Consider the following 23,576-nt stretch of genomic DNA (forward strand, 5'->3'; position numbering starts at 1 on the left):
TTGTGTAGCTGAAGTTTGTCTTGAATGTTGTTTGTTTTGAGCCAGGTCCTTTGCAGCCTTCTGATTTGTTGCTTTATCTTTTTACGTTCTGTGTTTCTCCAAGGTGTTGGTTTTCTTTTGTCCTGTTTAGTTTTTCTGAGTGGTATTAGGATATCGAAAACTTCCTGTAGCCACTCAAGATTTTGGAACAGAATTAATTGTGTCTAGATCTGTGTTGGCTGTTAGTTGTGTTTCTAAGTCTTCAGAATTGAGTTTGCTCAATGGTCGATAGATGCATGTTTATAAGGTGCTATGGGATGTGTTGATTTGTGGTGTTGTATGTCAGAAAGTTACCAAATGGTGGTCTGACCATGTGATTGGCGTGATGCTTTGAACAGTAACTAGTTCAGGGTTTGCAAAAATGACATCTAGGATGTGTCCAGCGATGTGTGTGGGATTGTGTACAATCTGTTGTAGGTTCATTGTGACTAGGGCAGTGGTGATAGCTTTTTGATGGGACATACTGGGTTTGTCAAATGTTAACAAGGTCTCTCACCTAGTTTGCTATTTGGGAGTGCACTGTGTTTTTTGAGAAGTCATCTAATAGAGAAATTTAGGGTGAGAGAGGTAGATTTCCTTCTCATCCATTTACCAGAAGCATGTGCCCAGGCTACAGCCTTGTTTAAATCTAATGTAGCTGTTTGGGAATTAGGAAGTGAAGAGTAGGGGGTTGGCCAAGGTTTTATACCTGTCAGAACTTCCCCTCCTCTGTGTACCTGTTAAGAGATTGGAGGTGGGTTGACTTTTGAAAGTTGTCTTTGAAATGCAGAGTACAAGTCGGTGCTAAGTCTTTAAGTTCTCCCAGCCTAGCTTTTGTCTGCTAGTTGTGGTATCTGCTACAGGAGGGGATGGGCCTCAGCTTTGTTATACTGGGTGTGATAATTTGTGGTAACACATGAAGGCCATGCATTGTTGAGGATGAGGCCTCATCACTTGGGATTTGTTCTGTCTTTGAACAAACTGCTTTTAAGAGCAGATCAAGAACTCCATGTTACTCACTGCCCCTTACTGGTTCAAGACTGAAGATGGCTTGGGATGAGCACTCCCCTTCTCACAGCTGATGGGGAGCATGATCTGTAGATCTTAGGACATAGTGCTGTCTAATCGTTATGAGGCCCAACCATCACACAGAAGTGAATTCCAGCCATTATTCTATGCTGTGTGTTGCATTTCTTGGCTCTCTTCTATTCCCCCTCCCACCATATTCATGTGCATCGTGCAGGCATCTATTGATCACCTCAACATTATATATCCTCTTTCCACATGTTAATCTCTTCTCAACTTCCCATATGTGTGTCCCACAGACATTATTCAGTTCACATATCTCATCTTTCCTCTCCCTGCAGGCGTGTCCCACAGACATCTCTCAGATCACCTCTCTGAGCTTGTGGAACAGACCTTGAGTGACCTGGAGCAGTCCAAGTGTATTAGCATTGAGGATGAGATGGATGTCGCTCCCTTGAACCTGGGAATGATAGCAGCATATTATTACATCAATTACACCACTATCGGTAATTGCAAAGGATTGGGATTTTATGGAAACTTGAGGCTGTGTTTTTGAAGAGCTATGCATTTATTTTTTTATGTTTCGTTCTTGCTGCCTGTTAACTTTTCAGATTTATCTAATGTTACTTGTAGCTGTCTCTACCCACTTTCCTTCCCACCACCTATCTCAAACTCTCATAATAATTATTTCTGGTTTACCCTTAGAACTGTTCAGTATGTCACTTAATGCCAAGACCAAAGTACGTGGCTTGATTGAAATAATCTCAAATGCTGCAGAGTATGAGAATATACCTATTCGACACCATGAGGACAACCTTCTAAGACAGGTGAGAATGCCTGTGCGTCTTGATGGCATAGCACTGTGAGCTCCTGTCTTCTATGACAATGTTCTGAAGTTGGCTTGATCACAAACAGTTGAAAAGCTAGTAGTGTCAGCTAGCGTCTGTTGAATTGTGCAGTTCCTAGTTATGGATCTCTTATCTGCATCTGTTTTGTCAGTGTGCTCACTCATTGCTGAAATTACTGGTCTCTGCACTCACTCAAATAGCTGATCTCTGTTGTGAGGCAGTTTCCTGCTGTGCATACTTTAATTACAGTGTTGATGCAGGTGATGTTTGTCGGATCTTAGGTTGTTTGCCTTGTGTGGTTCCTGACACACCATCCCTTTGCATGCCACTGTTTGAAGTGTTATTTGTTCTTTTATTAGCCAAGAAAGGCCTTTTCTGGGAGTGTGGTAAAAGATTATTGGTCTGCCTTTTTGTTTTTACCTGACTATCCTCTGTTGAAATCACCATCTGTGATGCTTTTCATAAAGAGTTTGACTTGCCTATTTCCCTGCCAAAGCCTTTAGTCATGCTGCACAGCTGCTTGTTGTGAGCCCTGACATTCAAGACTGCTTTTCTCATTGCTGCCACGTCAGGAGCTACCTGAGTGAGCTGCAGGCACTTTCGGTGCAACTGCCTATGTGTTCTTACATTAAGGAATCCAAAGTAAGAAGTATCCCTCAGAAGAAAGTTAGTTACCTCTGATGCTCTTTCTGGTGGATAGTCCATCTAACTGCAGATTCTTCATGGCCCTCCGGTGTAGGAAGCTGGCTATCCACCATCTTACAATGTAAGGGGACACTATACTGAAAGTCCAGGCGACCCTTATTGGTTTACAGGGGTTAAAATAATAATCCCAAATGCTCTCTTTTGTGAGCTGTTTAGGCTTATCAGAGGGAAGTGCAAAGCATGTGTTGAACGCACAGTTAATAAATGAGATCACCTACTCAAGAAGAAACTTGAGACCAATGTTTAGAAAAATACAATCACTTTTCTTTAATGTTTCAACACCAGGAGAATCTAAAAAATAAGGTAAGTACAGAATTTTGTCTAGTGGTGGAAGGCTGGCTAAAACTAGTCAGTACCCATAGGGGTAGTTGATAAGTTTTTAGTACCTTCTGGGTGCATGTATTAGTAAATCCATCAGGCATCTGTGAGGGTTTATTATTGCTCTTGGGCAGTCAGAGACAAAGCTTGCTCTTGGCGAGGTGTTTACACACCACACCCAACAAGATGATCTGCATTTCAGGACAGGGGACTTCAAGGAAGCCTACCACTCTTTGTATGTAGATCTAGCTTCATTCAAAGGAGAGATGGCAAAACCCCTGCACCAGGGCCCATTTGGCACCTGGACCAGCAGGACATTTAGTATTCAGAGAGGTGTGTCCACCCCTCAAGTCAGTCCCACTCCTAAGGTGAGCTGCCTGATGTGGGCAGATTAGAAATCTGCCATCTTGGTGTTGGCAGATTTAGGAACTCTGGTACAGGGTGGAGGAGGGTGTTGTGGGGATTAATTTATGGCAGAGCGAGAGAGAATTTTACGTGACCTTCTAGTAGTAGCAGGGGTTAGGAGGGTTTGGAAAGTGTATTTTATTTTTGTGTCAGGGTGGGTCTTAAAGTTAAAGATGTTAATAGTTCCAGAAAGTGTCTGCCAGACAAATGCCTATGTGCATGTGGAAACACTTGGTTCGATGGCATCTGTCGCTGTAGATACGCATGTTTTGCATAGCTCGCCATCTGGTGTTGGGTCGGAGTGTTACAAGTTGTTTTTCTTCGAAGAAGTCTTTCGAGTCACGGGACCGAGTGACTCCTCCTTTTGTCTCCATTGCGCATGGGCGTCGACTCCATCTTCGATTGTTTTTTTTTTCCGCCATCGGGTTCGGACGTGTTCCTGTCGCTCCGAGTTTCGGAACGGAAAAACAGCTAAATTTCGGAAGATTTTCGTCGGTATTGTTGCGTTCGGGATCGGCGTAGTCAGAATCAACACCGCATCGAAGATCGAAGAGCTCCGGAGCCCTTCGGGGTAGTTTTCGATCCCCGTCGGGGCCTGCTCGGCCCGACCGCGTGTAGAAGAACGCCGATGGAACGGACCCCGTTCCGTTTCTGTCCCAAATGCCACAAAAAATACCCCTATTCAGACCAACACTTGGTCTGTAACCTGTGCCTATCACCTGAGCACAGTGAAGACACTTGCGAGGCCTGTCGTGCGTTCCGGTCCCGAAAAACACTCCGAGACGTCGAGCAAGAAGACTTCAAATGGCGTCCACGCCGACAGCGCACTGAGAGTTCGAGGTACAGGAAGAGGAAGAAACCTTTTCGATACACGAATCGGACTCCGAGGAATTCGACGATCCACGAACCGTGAGTAAGACGTCGAAAAGCACTCATAAGAAGATTGTCAAGGCCCAGGGGACGCCACTGCCACCAGGCCATGGCTCCACCCATAAATTTGGTGACCGACCGTCGGCACCGAAAAAGGCCCAATCAGTGCTGAGACCGTCCGACTCCGGTCGAGACACCGGCACGCAGCCTTCTCGGGACCGAGAAAGTGCTGGAGACATACATCGACACCGAGATAGCGGTGTAGACACGGCTCGACGCCGAGACAGCGGCACCGATGAAGATCGACGCCGAGATGTTTCGACTCCGAAAAAGAAAAAAGCCACCTCGGAGCCGAAAAAACATGCAGACAGGGTTTCGGTGCCGAAACAACCTGCAACCGACCCAGTTTCAGGCTCTTATACCGAAGAGCAATCAATGACCTCCCAAATGCGAAGGCATAGGTTTGAGGAAGACCCGCAATCCACCGATGTAGACCATACGCAGAAACGTATTTTTATACAGCAGGGGACAGGAAAGATAAGCACCCTTCCCCCTATTAGGAGAAAGAGAAGACTGGAATTTCAAACTGACCAAACACCACAAACAAAAATGGTGAAAAGGGTTACTCCGCCACCCTCTCCTCCACCTATAATTCACGTCTCGCCAGCACAAACACCATCACATTCCCCGGCTCACACCACCATGAGCCAAGATGACCAGGATCAGGACGCATGGGACTTATACGACGCCCCTGTGTCAGATAACAGTCCGGAGGCATACCCTACAAAGCCATCACCACCAGAAGACAGTACTGCATATTCTCAGGTGGTGGCTAGAGCAGCACAATTCCACAATGTAAGCCTCCACTCAGAACAAGTCGAGGATGACTTTCTATTCAACACCCTCTCTGCCACCCACAGCTCCTACCAAAGCCTGCCTATGCTCCCTGGTATGCTTCGGCACGCAAAAGACATCTTTAAGGAGCCGGTCAAAAGTAGGGCAATCGCACCAAGGGTGGAAAAAAAGTATAAAGCGCCTCCTACAGACCCTATTTTCATAACTTCGCAGCTGCCACCAGATTCTGTCGTTGTAGGAGCAGCTAGGAAAAGGGCCAACTCCCACACATCTGGGGACGCACCACCCCCAGATAAGGAAAGCCGCAAGTTTGATGCAGCTGGAAAGAGAGTCGCAGCACAAGCTGCAAACCAGTGGCGCATCGCTAACTCACAGGCACTTCTTGCGCGCTATGACAGAGCCCATTGGGATGAGATGCAACATCTCATTGACATCTACCCAAAGACCTACAAAAGAGGGCAAAGCAAGTGGTTGAAGAAGGACAGAACATTTCAAACAACCAGATACGCTCCTCCATGGACGCAGCAGACACAGCTGCAAGAACAATAAATACATCTGTGACCATCAGAAGGCATGCATGGCTACGAACGTCTGGGTTTAAACCAGAGATTCAGCAGGCAGTTCTCAATATGCCATTCAACGAAAAAGAACTGTTCGGTCCAGAAGTGGACACGGCGATTGAAAAACTTAAAAAGGACACGGACACTGCTAAAGCCATGAGCGCACTCTACTCCCCGCAGAGCAGAGGAAATTACAGCACCTTCCGCAAAACACCCTTTAGAGGGGGGTTTCGGGGTCAGGCCACACAAGCCAGCACCTCACAGGCAACACCATCCAGTTACCAGGGACAGTACAGGGGAGGCTTTCGGGGCCAATATAAAGGAGGGCAATTCCCTAGGAATAGGGGAAAATTTCAAAGCCCCAAAACCCCTACAACTAAGCAGTGACTCACATGTCACTCACCCCCTCCACACAACGCCAGTGGGGGGAAGAATAGGTCATTATTACAAAGCATGAGAGGAAATCACTACAGACACTTGGGTTCTAGCAATTATCCAAAATGGTTATTGCATAGAATTTCTACAATTCCCTCCAAACATACCACCAAGAGCACAAAATTTATCAAAACATCATTCCGAGCTCCTGGAGATAGAAGTTCAAGCACTATTGCAAAAGAACGCAATCGAGTTAGTACCAAACACACAAATAAACACAGGAGTTTATTCACTGTACTTCTTAATACCAAAGAAGGACAAAACGCTAAGACCAATCCTAGACCTAAGAATACTAAACACATACATCAAATCAGACCACTTTCACATGGTCACACTACAAGAAGTGTTACCATTGCTGAAACTACACGACTACATGACAACATTAGACCTCAAAGACGCGTATTTCCATATACCAATACATCCATCGCACAGGAAATACCTAAGGTTTGTATTCAACGGAATACACTACCAATTCAAGGTACTGCCTTTCGGTTTAACAACCGCACCAAGAGTCTTTACCAAATGTCTAGCAGTAGTCGCTGCACACATCAGAAGGCAGCAAATACATGTATTCCCGTATCTAGACGACTGGCTAATCAAGACCCCTTCGTTAATAACGTGCTCACTCCACACAAATCAAATATTATCATACAAACCCTCTACGAACTAGGGTTCACAGTCAACTTCGCAAAATCCAACATTCTGCCGCGCAAGGTACAACAATACCTAGGAGCCATAATAAACACAACAATAGGAGTAGCCACTCCAAGTCCACAAAGAATTCAAAATTTCAACAACATCATACAACGCATGTATCCAACACAAAAGATACAAGCAAAGATGATATTGCAACTCCTAGGCATGATGTCTTCATGCATAGCCATTGTCCCAAACGCAAGACTGCACATGAGGCCCTTACAACAGTGCCTACCATCACAGTGGTCACAAGCACAGGGTCACCTTACAGATCTGGTGTTAATAGACCGCCAAACTTACCTCTCGCTTCTATGGTGGAACGATATAAATTTAAACAAAGGGCGGCCTTTCCAAGACCCAGTGCCACAATATGTAATAACAACAGATGCTTCCATGACAGGGTGGGGAGCACACCTCGATCAACACAGCATACAAGGACAATGGAACGTACATCAAACAAAACTGCATATAAATCACCTAGAACTACTAGCAGTTTTTCAAGCACTAAAGGCTTTTCAACCAATAATAGTTCACAAATACATTCTCGTCAAAACAGACAACATGACAACAATGTATTATCTAAACAAACAAGGGGGGACGCACTCAACGCAATTGAGCCTGCTGGCACAAAAGATATGGCGTTGGGCAATTCACAACAAAATTCGCCTAATAGCACAATTTATCCCAGGAATTCAGAATCAACTCGCAGACAATCTCTCTCGAGATCACCAACAGGTCCACAAATGGGAAATTCACCCCCAAATTCTGAACACTTACTTCACGCTCTGGGGAACACCTCAAATAGACTTGTTTGCGACAAAAGAGAACGCAAAATGCCAAAACTTCACATCCAGATACCCACACAGGCAGTCCCACGGCAATGCCCTATGGATCAACTGGTCAGGGATATTTGCCTACGCTTTTCCTCCTCTCCCTCTCCTTCCTTATCTGGTAAACAAACTCAGTCAAAACAAACTCAAACTCATATTAATAGCACCAACTTGGGCAAGGCAACCATGGTACACAACGCTGCTAGACCTATCAGTAGTACCCCACATCAAACTGCCCAACAGGCCGGATCTGTTAACACAACACAACTAAACGATCAGACACCCAGATCCAGCATCGCTGAATCTAGCAATCTGGCTCCTGAAATCCTAGAATTCGGACACTTACAACTTACCCAAGAATGTATGGAAGTCATAAAGCAAGCCAGAAGGCCATCCACCAGGCACTGCTATGCCAGTAAATGGAAGAGGTTTGTTTGCTACTGCCATATTAATCAAATCCAACCAATACACGCAACCCCAAAACATGTAGTGGGTTACTTGCTTCACTTACAAAAATCTAACCTAGCTTTCTCTTCCATTAAAATACACCTTGCAGCAATATCTGCATACCTGCAGCCTACCTATTCAACTTCCCTATATAGGATACCAGTCATTAAAGCATTCATGGAGGGCCTTAAAAGAATTATTCCACCAAGAACACCACCTGTTCCTTCATGGAACCTAAATGTTGTCTTAACTAGACTTATGGGTCCACCTTTTGAACCCATGCACTCCTGCGAAATACAGTTCCTAACATGGAAGGTTGCATTTCTCATCGCCATTACCTCTCTAAGAAGAGTAAGCGAGATTCAGGCGTTTACAATACAAGAACCTTTTATACAACTACACAAAAATAAGGTCGTCCTAAGCACTAATCCTAAATTTCTACCAAAAGTAATTTCACCGTTCCATCTAAATCAAACAGTGGAACTTCCAGTGTTCTTCCCACAGCCAGATTCCGTAGCTGAGAGGGCACTACATACTTTAGATGTCAAAAGAGCATTAAGGTATTACATTGACAGAACAAAGAGCATCAGGAAAACTAAACAGCTATTTATTGCATTCCAAAAACCTCATGCAGGAAACCCAATATCAAAACAAGGTATAGCCAGATGGATAGTTAAATGCATCCAAATCTGCTACCTTAAAGCTAAACGACAACTGCCCATTACACCAAGGGCACACTCAACCAGAAAGAAAGGTGCTACCATGGCCTTTCTAGGAAACATCCCAATGCAAGAAATATGTAAGGCAGCCACATGGTCTACGCCTCACACATTCACCAAGCACTACTGTGTAGACGTGTTATCCGCACAACAAGCCACAGTAGGTCAAGCCGTGTTAAGAACATTGTTTCAGACTACTCCCACTCCTACAGGCTGAGCCACCGCTTTAGGGAGATAACTGCTTACTAGTCTATGCAAAACATGCGTATCTACAGCGACAGATGCCATCGAACTGAAAATGTCACTTACCCAGTGTACATCTGTTCGTGGCATCAGTCGCTGTAGATTCGCATGTGCCCACCCGCCTCCCCGGGAGCCTGTAGCAGTTCGGAAGGTACCTTCAACTATTTGTATATATATTATTTTAACCTTAAATAGGTACATACTTAGTCACTCCATTGCATGGGCACTATTACTACAATACAACTCCTACCTCACCCTCTGCGGGGAAAAACAATCGAAGATGGAGTCGACGCCCATGCGCAATGGAGACAAAAGGAGGAGTCACTCGGTCCCGTGACTCAAAAGACTTCTTCGAAGAAAAACAACTTGTAACACTCCGACCCAACACCAGATGGCGAGCTATGCAAAACATGCGAATCTACAGCGACTGATGCCACGAACAGATGTACACTGGGTAAGTGACATTTTCATTATTTGAGGACTGTCATTTTGACCTCTGAATATACCAAATTGGCATTGCTGAGAAACTGCTCAATCCCATCTTTATCATAATCATAATCTTTTCAGCCTTAAATAATTCAAGAGTAAGACTTAAAACGAATGGCATATGTAGTTCTACATGGAAATTGAATGTGGTACTGGAAAAATCGGCAGTCTTTATCGAAACCTGTTAATTTTTTCTCGTGGAAATGGTGCAACGGCTGCTCATCTGGGAAGGTAGGAAACTGAAATAGTTTACCATAATGAAGTTTTGCTTTGGGCAAACTTCATTTTTCGAGAGTATCCTACTTCTTCGTGTCTCGTTAATTTCTATGCCTGGGATTTCTTGTATGCATCTTCTGAGTAATGGATGGTTCCTTGGAAAAATGGGGAATACACTTTTGACAACAACACTGAATTATTTTGACTGCATATATCACACAAGTCTCTGATGGTGGCACCCATTTAAAGTGTTTTCCGCACCCATTTAAAGTGTTTTCCACACCCCTAATTACACGTTATTTGTTTTTCTTGAATGAAATCTGCAGCCTATGCTCCCTTTACTGAGTTTAATGCATTGTTGATATTTCCTGGCTTGCGTATGACCAGACTGGGAAAATAAGCATTTCTTCAAAAACATATAACGCTCTTTATTTTCTTGAGTAGATTTTGTAACTTTTTGTAGGCGCTAATATCACACTAATTTCTCAAGGATGTGCACTTGTATTTTGTCTGATCAGTCTAGTGTAACGTTTAATGTATGTGACTTCCAGAAATGCTGTCCATGTAAACTTCTGCCTATTGGATTTGTGGTGCGCAGCCTAGACGTGGGTACAGTAATATTGTGTTTTCCTTGATTGAGATTATCGGGTGCACTTGTGGGCTCTTGTTTTCTAAGCAGTCTGGTTTTAGTGTCATGAAGTGTAGGAATCTGTCAGGTCAGTCTTGCTCATTATCTCACAACGTGCCAGTTTGTGGAATATTGTCTTAACATTTAAGCGCGATTAATTGACCTTTTCTGACTTGATCAGTGTCTTATTTTTTTGCACCTATGTAATGCGGTCTTGTACTGTGAACAAATGATCTGTGCTGATGCATTCACCTACATTCTTGTACACTTACTGCCCATTTGTTTCACTTTCCAGTTGGCCCAGAAAGTGTCTCATAAATTAAACAATCCCAGGTTTAACGACCCTCATGTGAAGACAAACCTCCTGCTTCAAGCTCACCTGTCCCGCATGCAGCTGAGCGCAGAGTTGCAGTCTGACACTGAGGAAATTCTTGGCAAGGTATGTGAACACTAAAAGGCCCATGAGTGGGTAGTATAAGAATCTGACATTAGCTTCAGTTCATTGTGTCATTTGTATTTGATTTGTGCATACCTGCAACGAGTTTCACCTTTCATGTACCCTCATCTCTCTCAGGCAATCCGGCTTATCCAGGCATGCGTAGACGTACTCTCCAGCAATGGCTGGCTAAGTCCAGCTCTGGCTGCAATGGAACTGGCTCAAATGGTAACACAGGCAATGTGGTCAAAAGATTCCTACCTCAAACAGCTTCCATACTTCACAGGGGAGCACATCAAACGTTGCACTGAGAGGGTAAGAAAGAACACTTGGCCTTTTGGTCAGTTGAGTGCTGGTGCCTGTCAAATCAGTTTTCTCTTCTTCGTTATTCAGCATTTCTCTCTTTTGCTCATTAATCTCTTGTCTTCCCTCTTCTCTGCATGCCTCTCCTTTCCATATTTTGTCTTTCTGTCTTCTCATTTGTCGGATGCCTTGTTTCATTCTTTTGCCGTCTGCCCTCTTGTCCCATCTTCCTGTCTTTTAGTATGCGCACATTAATCTGTACCTCTATTTTCATGTCTATTGCTTTGTGCATCTAAGGTCCATCTGCCTGTTCCTTGGTTTCTCTGTCTGTCTGTGCCTATGTGTGTTCTGCTCTGTCTCCATCTCCTGCTGAACTTGAACACCCATCCCTTGGTTGTCTGTTGTGTATGTTCTTCCACCCAGTAATGCCTTCTCACACTAGTTCTGTGGTGCCTTCTGACTTATGTTCATTACTCCCGTGCAGGGGGTGGAAAGTGTGTTTGATATCATGGAGATGGAGGATGATGACCGCAATGAACTGCTACAGCTCTCTGATGCCCAAATTGCAGATGTAGCCAGGTTCTGTAATCGCTACCCCAATATCGAGCTCTCCTATGAAGTGGCAGAGAAGGAGTCCATCTGCAGGTATGTATAATTGGAGAAAGATAGCCTGATGAGATTGGGGAGGGGTGGATAACTGATAATTAACTTCCCTTTTCAGAGAATACATATTCCCAAGTGCTTCTCTGGAGAGAGGGGCGAGGGGTGTGTGATAAATTGGCTGATGTTCCCAGTGATTTCAAACAATTTTGTCTCCGTTATATTGGGGAGTTGGGGGTTCTGATGACACCTAACCCTCTTGTCTCTTCTGTCTTAGTGGAGGGCCGGTGGTTGTGCTGGTTCAGTTGGAGCGAGAGGAAGAAGTCACAGGGCCTGTGATTGCTCCTCTCTTTCCTCAGGTAAGTCTCCAGAAATTGTATTACCATAAGATATAAAATGTTCTTTGGATGTAACTCAGTGATAAGACGATTTGGGTGAAAGCCAACAAGATTGGAATGAAGAGCAGATATTCTAGGAAACAAGGAAAGGGGAGGGGCATTCTCTAAAAAGTCTTTGCCTTGAAAAGATGGTGAGTGTCTATGAAGTAGCTAAGGGCATGGAGAGGGAAGGGGGTATAATAGGTACAGAATGACATGTAGAAGTGCTTGTATGTTGAGCAGAGAGGTGGAGAAAGGGCATTTAGGAGAGGAAGGCCTGTGGAAAGTGAGAGGCAAATTGAGGATTAGGGAAAAGGGCAATAGGAAAGGTATCAAAGGTGATGTAAGGAGGAGGAGAGAGGCGTACAGAGAATTGAGCTATTCAGAGGAGAGGAGCTTCGAGGGGGAGGGGTATGTGGTTGTCATTCATGCACGCATGATACATAGTTATTACATTCATTTTTATATTTCCTTTCAGAAACGCGAGGAGGGCTGGTGGGTCGTTATTGGTGATGCAAAATCTAACAGTCTGATATCCATCAAAAGGCTTACCCTCCAGCAGAAAGCAAAGGTGAGTTTTGAGCGGGACAGAAGACTAGCTGTAATTATCAAAATAAAGTGGACTTTATATAGCTCATCATTCCTCGTCTTACTTTTTGTTACCATTTTAAATTAAAGGTGTTGTTATTGCCAGATCTTAATGGTGCTCAGTTAATCATGGTGTTGTGGCTGGGAAACCTGGAATGACCAGAGAGAGGTCTGAGGGAGCCTCATAAATATCCCTGGCAAAGGTTTAAGGATACTGATGCTTTGAATGCGGCACACCAAGGCTTTCCGCTGCAGCAAAAAGTGACCATGGGCGTCTATTTCGCCTCCAGGGTGTACTTGGGACCAGAGTAGACATTTTGAGATCTCACTGGGAATCTGACAGTGAGTATTGTCAGAACCTAATTGATCCTATGCTGGAGTTTGAAAAGGAACTGTAGTTATTCGTTTAAAGAATGGTCTTTTTTTCAAATAAGGGTTGAATAAAAAGCCTTATTTGCCTGTTATTTAATTTCTGGTACATATCTTCTTTACTTTTAAAGGATGTTTTCTGTCGAGTACCACTTTATATACTAGATTAATGTATTTGTTTGTTGCTTTGTAGGTTAAACTGGATTTTGTGGCTCCTGCTACTGGCACACACAACTATACCCTCTATTTTATGAGCGATGCATACATGGGCTGCGACCAGGAGTACAAGTTCAGCGTGGACGTGAAAGAAGCAGAGAGTGAAAGCGACTCAGACTGAGGGCGACAAAAAGACTAAAGTGGGTGCAGTGAGCACACCATAATGGCAAACTCCTCCGTCGGGGAACAGGAGCAAGGACCAGCGGCACCAGATACAGATCAGGGGGGCTTATTTAAGGCGTCCTATCGTGTGGCAGATTTCTTGATTTCTGTGAACTGAAGACATTGAAGTACCAAAATGAAGTCTGAGGTGTTCGTCTGTTTCTCCACTAACATTATTCAGTCTAACTGCCAGAGACCATCTACTCGTCACTTGCACATCGTCCTAATTTTTAGAGCAGCATTTGGCCAACCAGCACATTTCTCTGAAAGCAGACAATCTGGACATAAATGTAAGAGAAGGGAAAAGATTCCAGGCCGGTTTTGGAAAATGCAGACTCTTGTACAGTTGATATTTTTATATGATGCAGGACAAGTCTGACTACCAGATTTCATGTCCTGTGCCCGGCTCAATAAAATGAATTCAACATCTAACAATAAAATCTGTTGCTTTTTTATATTCCAATATGCTGGAGTTAAACTGTCCAACTGGCGCACGGAGTTGCAGAAGGATGGGGTTTGTGGGCTGGCAGTGTGGCTGAAACTGCAGAGTACCCGTCTCTCCAAGTAATCTTTGTCACTAGATTCTCCTCTTTAGCTCACTTAAGATGATTATAATTTCTCCATGTGATTTTCATACTAGAATAACTGTGTTTTGCACATCCTTGGTTTTTATTTCTTTTTAGAATAATCAGTTTGTAATGAAAGCTATTTTAACTGCATTGGAGCTGCTTAATTATATTGTAATAATGAAATTAAGGGGAGCAGAGCGGTAGAAGCACCCTTGCAAAGTAATTGGACTACAGCTGCTCTGCTGTCAGGAGGCACTAAAATTGGTTAATTTTTCCACTCATTGGGTCCCTAGCTCCATCAACAGTACACTTTGCTCTGTTTACATTTTCCTTTAAAAATAGTACCCTTAGTGTTCCAGGACGCTCAACGTTTCTTTGCAGCGTTATGGCTCATATTTGTTACCAGCTGTCTTCAGTCATTATCATCACATGCTCTCCCAGTCGCCATGCTGGTTGTTGATCTTACCTGCTAGCTTTCTCAACAACTGTGAGACTATGTGGGGTAAATTTCCATCCACTGGCAGAACCAGAAACACATTTGAAAGATGTTAAGAGTTTTTTCACACTATTTCTCTGCGTATTTATGCATATTGTGGCACACTGTTCTCTGGATGTATTTACACCATCTCAACTTCTCTTTTTACTGCTGAATTGTGGACGAAAATCTACTTCTCTCACATTTAGTCTTGTATTATTCTTTTATTTTAATTTCCTCCATCTTCGTTCTTTACATTACGTAGTTTATACTGGGACACAGTTTCTGATAGATGCTTCTAACCACATAATCTCCCTCACCTTGAAAGTATACTCAGGGCACAAGTCCTAAAAAAGAAGTGGGGGGACTAATAGAGTAAGGCAGTATGAAAGTGACATCATGGCGCGTGACTTCACAGAGAGTGATATCACGTTGCATGGCATTTCATGTAGCACCACAGGAAGTGGCATCACAATCCATTCCCTCAGAAGAAGTATCCTCAAATTTTAAGACCTCGCACAGGTTTAGCAGCTCCACCAGGACTACATTTGAGCACATTACAATATTTAACAAATGAGAATTTGCATCGGAGTTCTGCAAAAAAGTGACACACTCCGGATGCAAAATCTAGGCCTCCCCTTGTAGATTTATTGTTTAAATACCTCGCCACAAAATAATTGGCAACAAGGAGAAACATGGCAATATTCTCTGTCCTGCTTAATTAGTTACAGAGTCTGCATTTTAAAATATCTCATGAGGTTAAGGCACCTGCTACAGAGATCTTTGCGTGCCCAGTAAATCTCAGGGAATAATAAAAATGGTAAGATAACTTTTAGAGGGTAACGCAGTTGCTGGAGAAACCTGTATTCTGTAGTCCCAGTTTTGAATCAAAGTAGCATAGAGGGTTAATGTGTCTCTTGCAAAACACATAATCTAACATGCAAATTACAGATTTTTATTATATGTAGCTAGGTAAGTGAGTAACTGCTTTTTACATCGATGTTTTTGTTACACGCAGTTCTTAAATTGTAATCCTAATATATCACAGCAAGCTATGAAGGACATGTGACTCCTACACCCCGTAACCTTCACTGTCTTATGTAACACATTTTGTTCGTTAATTTACACATTTATCCAGTATTGGATCTTCAATAAATTCACATGCTTGAATCATCCCCGTCGTCGAAGTGGGAGTCCCACGGTATGCTAAAAAAACAGTAAGTAAGAATATCCATAGGCTATAATGCTAGCTAACTTAAACATAAGGCCTATCCATGTCCTTTTGTCAAATTTTTTTTTTTTTTTATTGATCTATGACTAATCAGGTGCCAGCACCCTCTAGAATATTCCCAAAAGAGGCTCATTCCCTCAGATTTTCTACCGCATGTCGTTTCAAGGGAGTTTCCCCGAGCTCTGCTCCGTTTTTTCCTGCCAGAACAACTTTCTATTTCAGAAAATGTCTGATATTTCAAGAAAGGCCTTTTTCACCCGTGTAAGACCTGTGTCAAGAAAAGGCTCCATGTGAATGATCCACATAAAGATTTTGTACTGCCTGTATCCCAAGCGTCAGGTGAAAGACTGCAAAATATGCCACACCTTCTCTACTAAAACTCTGAGAGACAGAGAAGGAACACTTCTAATATGGTTACAGGCAAAATCTTGTACTTCAGGTGAGGACAATGACTTAGATCCAAAGCCTCATAAAAGGTCTAGATCTTCTGACCCGGGGCAGGCTGAGGAAGGCAGGAAACACCACAAAACATACCATAAAGACCTTTCCAAAACCTTATCAAGGTCAGCGTCCTCCCAGCCATCCTCTCCATGTCGCAAGAAGCAGCTCTATCACAGTTCTCCTTCCTCAGAGCCATCAACGTCAAGAAAGGTACCTCTTAAATGGACGTCGACGATACTACTGTCAACTATCATGATGATGACTACCACTGTTACCGTCGCCACAGTCTCTTCGACAAGACCCTCATCGACTATGACAACGTCGCTGTCGGTTCTGAAGACTCCAATCTCATCAGTTCAGGTGAGTGAGAAAAAACATTCATCGATGGAGCCTTCGACGAAATCTCCACCAATGACTCAACCATCAACAGAGACAACTTCAGGAAAGCCTTCATCGGTGAGGGCCTTGTCGACGAGGACATCATCGACGGAAACCGTTCAGTTGACGAAGACACCGTCAACCACATCATCATTGAAGAAACAGACGACGGCTACACCATTGATGAGACTCAATGACAATACCATCATTGATGATGGCGCTAGTTCCTACCATTCAAGACAATGTGTTGAATCTCCTGACCTTCAAGCAACAGTCAAGATCACGGCACATTCCAGATCTGCCTTACATCCTGCAGATACATCCCCTAGTAAAGTAACATCATTACTACCCAGCCACTTGTTGGACTGGGAAGAGTCAGAGGACGAAGGGCCTTTTGGGGATGCAGACAGCCCATCACAGTTGCATGTAAAATACCAAGAGGATGATGATGAATACGAACAATAATATCAACCTATTATCCGCATCAAAGACGTTACTATGAGCCATTGCATCAGCAGAGACACACAGTACAAATACCTGCTTCCTTAATTCAGAACACACAATCCATGCTCCAAGACTATAAAAGGAAATTTTCAACTGCAGCTGGGCAGCCGCAACAACCTTCCTCCCCGGCTACACCGAGGAATATGCCTCCACCTCCGGCAACGCCCAGGTTCACACTTGCGTCAGCAATATCGCTCCCCCACAGAGGACATCTACTCTTCGGAAGATTAACAAGAAGGAGGAGAAATTCTTACTCCTCAACATCCTAACGATGACTAACTGGGATGACTATTTAGCCCGTACACCATCACACCACCTCCTCATCCATCAGATTCTCCTCCACAGGTTATAGGAGGTTTCCGTAATCTAATGGATAAAGCTTCTACACGTTTCCATTTACCAACTTCTGTCTCGCATTCACAATGCTTCCTCCATGATTTTAAAGACCAAGCAAGAAAATCGGTGAGGACAATCCCCATCATAGACTTCTTCAAGAGTGAAGGTCTAAAAATTATGAAAAATCCAGTGCCACCTAAACTGGATAAAAAGTATAGGGCTACAGACTATTCTCCAGCCTGTTTAACAGGGAGCCCAAAGCCAGATTCGGTCATATCTCAGGATGCCCAAAGACGCTCTAAGAATCTATCTACACCCATTTCTGCCCCACCAGACAAGGAAGGCAGACGTCTGGACAACATGGGCAAAAGGTTTTCTTCCATGTCAGCCATTACTGTACGTACCACTAACACCATGGCTATCTTAGGTCGATATGACCATCAAATGTGGTCTGACATGAATGCTTTTATCTATCTCATCCCAGAAGACAGGCAACCTGAGGCCCGAAAGATACCACAGGAGAGATCACATCTGCAGAAATAACCGACTGCGCCCTAGACACAGCTTCCACGGGTTTCCGACAGTTAGCAGGAGCAGCAGTTTTGCGCCGCCAAGGATGGTTAAAGGCAACCTCTTTCGGGCCCGAGGTCCAATCCAGAATATTAGACATGGCCTATGATGGCGAAACCCTTTTTGGGAAACACAAAGATGACGCCCTACTAGCCATCAAGACGTATACAGAGACTGCTTGTTCTCTGGGTACCCTAAAGTACAAGAAGCAGCCCTTTCGGGGAGTCAGAGTTAGCGGTTTCTCGTCATTTCGGGGTACCTACCATAGATAATACCAACAGTCACAGTACAGACGAGCTAATCAATAGCCTTATCAACAGTTCTCTACAGCAGCTTACATCAGACAAGGTGGAAGACGAAACAGACCCCACAAGCTCTGGATCAAAGCCGCAAACAGTGATCCTAATCGGGTGCCAGCTGCAGTTCAATGTTTTCCACAAATCAATCAAGTGGGGGCAAGCATCTCAAATTATCAACAGAAGTGGGAAAGGATAACATCGGACAAATGGGGGCTGGATATCGGGGCTCACAGTCATACGCTAGAATTTGTACAGAAACCACCAAACTACCCTTCTGGAAAATCACATTCACTTCATCTTCTCTTGCTAAAGTGTAGGAAGCTGGGCTGGTGTGTGGTGGGTACCTATGGTACTTACACCTTATACCAGGTCCATGTATCCCCTCTCAGTGAAGTGTAGGCAGTGTCTAGAAGCCAGGCTCTCTAGAGGTAGCTGTGGATGAGCAGCCAAGGCTTATCTAGGAGATATGCAAATCTCATACAGTACCATTACAGTCACACAGTAATTACACACAAGAAAGAAAACACTTGGTTGTACAAAAATAACGATACTTTGTTTGGAACACAGTTTCAGAAAATACTAGAGAGGCAAACCTCCAATAGGAGGTAAGTAAATACTAATATATATATATATATATATGTTCGGTGGCATGTGTAGCTGCAGATACACATGCTGTGCATAGTCCGCCGTCTGGTGTTGGGTCGGAGTGTTACAAGTTGTTTTTCTTCGAAGAAGTCTTTTCGAGTCACGAGACCGAGGGACTCCTCCCACTTCAGTTCCATTGCGCATGGGCGTCGACTCCATCTTAGATTGTTTTTTTTCCGCCATCGGGTTCGGACGTGTTCCTTTTCGCTCCGTGTTTCGGGTCGGAAAGTTAGTCAGAATCAACAGAAAATTTGTCGGTATTGTTTCGTTCGGTATCGGGATAGTTAGGACAAATCGACACCGAGCCTTAAAGAGCTCCGGTAACCCTTCGGGGTATTTTCGATCCCCCGTCGGGGCCTGGTCGGCCCGACCGCGTGCAACATCGAGACTGATGGAACGGACCCCGTTCCGATTCTGTCCTAAATGCCACAGTAAATATCCTTATACAGACCAACATTTGGTCTGTAACTTGTGCCTGTCCCCCGAGCACAAGGAAGAGTCGTGTGAGGCCTGTCGCGCGTTTCGGTCGAGAAAAACGCTCAGGGACCGAAGAGCCAGGAGGTTGCAGATGGCTTCCACGCCGACAGGACAACAAGGGTTCGAGGAGGAAGAAGAAGAAACTTTCTCCATCCGCGAATCGGATTCCAAAGAATTCGACGTCGACGAGCAACCAACCGTGAGTAAGACGTCGAAAGAAAGAACACACGAAAAAACAAACAAAGCCCAGGGGATGCCACTGCCAACAGGCCATGGCCTAACCCATAAAGTAGGTGACCGTCCATCGGCACCGAAAAAGGGCGAGCTGGTGCCGAAGTCGTCCGACTCAGGTCGAGACACAGGCACGCAACACTCTCGGGACCGAGAGAGTGGTGCAGAAAAGGCTCGACACCGAGATAGCGGCACCGAAGCTACTCGACACAGAGACAGCGGCACCGAAGCTGCTCGGCACAGAGATAGCGGCACCGAAGATGGTCGGCACCGAGAGGCCAAGACACCGAAACAGAGAAAGATCTCTCCGGAGCCGAAAACAACTAAAGACACGGTTTCGGTGCCAAAACACCCGGCAACCGAACCAAACACCAGTTCCTACTCAGAGGAACAATCACTGTCCTCCCAACTAAAAAGACACAGGTTTGAGGAGGAATTACAAACTACAGAGGTAGATCACACGCAAAAGCGGATCTTTATCCAAAGGGGTACAGGGAAAATCAGCACTCTTCCCCCAATCAGAAGGAAAAGGAAACTTGACTTCGAGCAACAAGACAAGCCACCACAAGCAAAGGTGGTAAAGAGGGTAACTCCACCACCCTCTCCACCACAGTCAACTCATGTATCACCGGCACAGACTCCACCACAATCACCAGCTCATACCACCATGAGCCAGGATGATCAGGCAGCATGGGACCTCTATGATGCTCCAGTATCGGACAATAGTCCAGAGTCGTACCCAACTAAACCCTCACCACCTGAGGACAGTACAGCATATGCACAGGTGGTAGCTAAGGCAGCCGAATTTCATAATGTATCTCTACATTCGGAGCCTATTGAGGATGACTTCCTCTTTAACACCCTGTCCTCCACCCACAGCCATTATCAAAGCCTTCCCATGCTCCCGGGAATGCTAAGGCACGCTAAACAGATTTTCAAGGAGCCTGTTAAAAGCAGAGCAATAACTCCAAGGGTGGAGAAAAAATACAAGGCACCGCCCACAGACCCTGCTTTTATTACATCACAACTGACACCAGATTCAGTAGTCGTAGGAGCAGCTCGTAAAAGAGCCAACTCGCAGACATCAGGCGACGCACCACCTCCGGACAAGGAGAGCCGCAAGTTTGATGCAGCTGGGAAAAGGGTGGCAGCACAAGCTGCAAATCAGTGGCGCATCGCCAACTCGCAAGCACTCCTAGCGCGATATGACAGGGCCCATTGGGACGAGATGCAGCATCTCATCGAGCACCTCCCCAAAGAATTCCAGAAACGAGCAAAACAAGTGGTTGAAGAGGGGCAAAATATCTCCAACAACCAAATACGTTCTTCTATGGATGCAGCAGATACAGCTGTAAGAACAATAAATACTGCTGTGACAATAAGGAGGCACGCATGGCTGCGCACATCTGGCTTCAAACCTGAGATACAACAGGCAGTGCTCAATATGCCGTTCAATGAACAGCAATTGTTTGGCCCAGAAGTGGACACTGCAATTGAAAAATTAAAAAAGGACACTGACACAGCCAAAGCCATGGGCGCACTCTATTCCCCGCAGGGCAGAGGCACATTTGGCACATTTCGCAAAACAACTTTCAGAGGAGGGTTTCGAGGTCAAGCCACAGAAGCCAGCACCTCACAAACAAGACCACCTACCTACCAGGGACAATATCAAAGGGGTGGCTTTCGAGGCCAATACAAAGGGGGCCAATTCCCAAGAAACCGGGGAAAGTTTCAGGGTCCCAAAACCCCTCAAAATAAACAGTGACTCACAGGTCACACAACCCCTTCACACAACACCAGTGGGGGGAAGACTAAGCCAGTTCCACAAATCATGGGAAGAAATAACAACAGACACTTGGGTCTTAGCAATTATCCAACATGGTTATTGCATAGAATTTCTCCAACTCCCTCCAAACGTCCCACCGAAAACACACAATATGTCAAAACAGCATATAGACCTTCTAGGACTAGAAGTTCAAGCATTACTGCAAAAAGACGCAATAGAATTAGTACCAAAAACACAAAAGAACACAGGAGTTTACTCACTGTACTTTCTAATACCAAAAAAGGACAAAACTCTGAGACCAATATTAGATCTCAGAACACTAAACACCTACATCAAATCAGACCACTTTCACATGGTCACGTTACAAGACGTAATACCACTACTGAAACAGCAAGACTACATGACAACGTTAGATCTAAAAGACGCGTATTTCCATATACCGATACATCCCTCGTACAGGAAATACCTAAGGTTCGTATTCAAAGGAATACATTACCAATTCAAAGTGTTGCCATTCGGAATAACAACAGCACCAAGAGTCTTTACAAAATGTCTAGCAGTAGTAGCTGCACATATCAGGAGGCAGCAAATACACGTGTTCCTGTACCTAGACGATTGGTTAATCAAAACCAACTCGCTAACGAAGTGTTCACACCACACAGATTATGTTATACAAACCCTTTACAAACTGGGTTTCTCCATCAACTATGCAAAGTCACACCTTTTGCCGTGTCAAACACAGCAATACTTAGGAGCGACAATCAACACAACAAAAGGGATAGCCACTCCAAGTCCACAAAGGGTTCAAAATTTTCACAAGGTGATACAAGCTATGTATCCAACACAAAAGATACACGCAAAGATGGTATTAAAACTCCTAGGCATGATGTCCTCATGCATAGCCATTGTCCCAAACGCAAGATTGCACATGCAGCCCTTACAACAGTGCCTAGCATCACAATGGTCACATGCACAGGGTCAACTTCTAGATCTGGTGTTGATAGACCGCCAAACATACATCTCGCTTCTATGGTGGAACAGTACAAATTTAAACAAAGGGCGGCCTTTCCAAGACCCAGTGCCACAATACGTGATAACAACAGATGCTTCCATGACAGGGTGGGGAGCACACCTCAATCAACACAGCATCCAAGGACAATGGGACGTACATCAAAGAAAGTTTCATATAAATCACCTAGAATTGTTAGCAGTATTTCTAGCGTTGAAAGCATTCCAACCAATGATAACCCACAAATACATTCTTGTCAAAACAGACAACATGACAACAATGTATTATTTAACCACTTCGCTGCCAGGCCTTTTCCCCCTCCTGTGCCAGGCCTTTTTTTTGCCTATTTGGGGCAGTTCGCGCTTAGGCCCTCATAACTTTTTGTCCACATAAGCTAACCAAGCCAAATTTGCGTCCTTTTTTTCCAACATCCTAGGAATTCTAAAGGTACCCAGACTTTGTGGGTTCCCCTGAAGGAGGCCAAGAAATTGGCCAAAATACAGTGAAAATTTCGTTTTTTTCAAAAAAATTGGAAAAAGGGGCTGCAGAAGAAGGCTTGTGGTTTTTCCCCTGAAAATGGCATCAACAAAGGGTTTGCGGTGCTAAACTCAGCAGCTTCCCAGCTTTCAGGAACAGGCAGACTTGAATCCGAAAACCCAATTTTTCAACACAATTTTGGCATTTTACTGGGGCATACCCCATTTGTGCAATTTTTTGTGCTTTCAGCCTCCTTCCAGTCAGTGACCGGAATGGTCATGAAACCAATGCTGGATCCCAGAAACCTAAACATTTCTGAAAAGTAGACAAAATTCTGAATTCAGCAAGGGGTCATTTGTGTAGATCCTACAAGGGTTTCCTACAGAAAATAACAGCTGAAAAAGAAAAATATTGAAATTGAGGTGAAAAAAACATTAATTTTTCTCTACTTTTTACTCTGTAACTTTTCCCTGCAATGTCAGATTATCGAAAGCAATATACCGTTACGTCTGCTGGACTCCTCTGGTTGCGGGGATATATAGGGTTTGTAGGTTCATCAAGAACCAGAGGAACCCAGAGCCAATAAATGAGCTGCACCCTGCAGTGCGTTTTCATTCTATACCGGGTATACAGTAATTCATTTGCTGAAATATAAGGAGTAAAAAATAGCTATCAAGAAAACCTTTGCATTTCCAAAAAGGGCACAAGTTAAGGTGTTGAGGAGCAGTGGTTATTTGCACATCTCTGAATTCCGGGGTGACCATAGTAGCACGTGAATTACATGGAATTTCT

At 44.3% G+C, this 23,576-nt stretch overlaps 1 protein-coding gene across 1 annotated transcript in view; it reads left to right on the forward strand.

Moving 5' to 3' along the window:
* Positions 1-13,787, forward strand: part of SNRNP200 (small nuclear ribonucleoprotein U5 subunit 200) — a 527,741-nt gene extending 513,954 nt beyond the window's left edge. Inside the window, exons 38-45 of the mRNA XM_069214415.1 lie at positions 1,386-1,550; positions 1,750-1,871; positions 10,601-10,744; positions 10,880-11,056; positions 11,529-11,689; positions 11,922-12,003; positions 12,500-12,592; positions 13,172-13,787. Coding sequence (XP_069070516.1) covers positions 1,386-1,550; positions 1,750-1,871; positions 10,601-10,744; positions 10,880-11,056; positions 11,529-11,689; positions 11,922-12,003; positions 12,500-12,592; positions 13,172-13,315 — 1,088 coding nt within the window. The 3' untranslated portion in view covers positions 13,316-13,787. The remainder of the gene's footprint in view (positions 1-1,385; positions 1,551-1,749; positions 1,872-10,600; positions 10,745-10,879; positions 11,057-11,528; positions 11,690-11,921; positions 12,004-12,499; positions 12,593-13,171) is intronic.
* The last annotated feature ends 9,789 nt before the right edge of the window (positions 13,788-23,576 follow it).

Source organism: Pleurodeles waltl, chromosome 11, assembly GCF_031143425.1.
Source record: "Pleurodeles waltl isolate 20211129_DDA chromosome 11, aPleWal1.hap1.20221129, whole genome shotgun sequence".
NCBI classification, from domain to species: Eukaryota; Metazoa; Chordata; class Amphibia; order Caudata; family Salamandridae; genus Pleurodeles; species Pleurodeles waltl.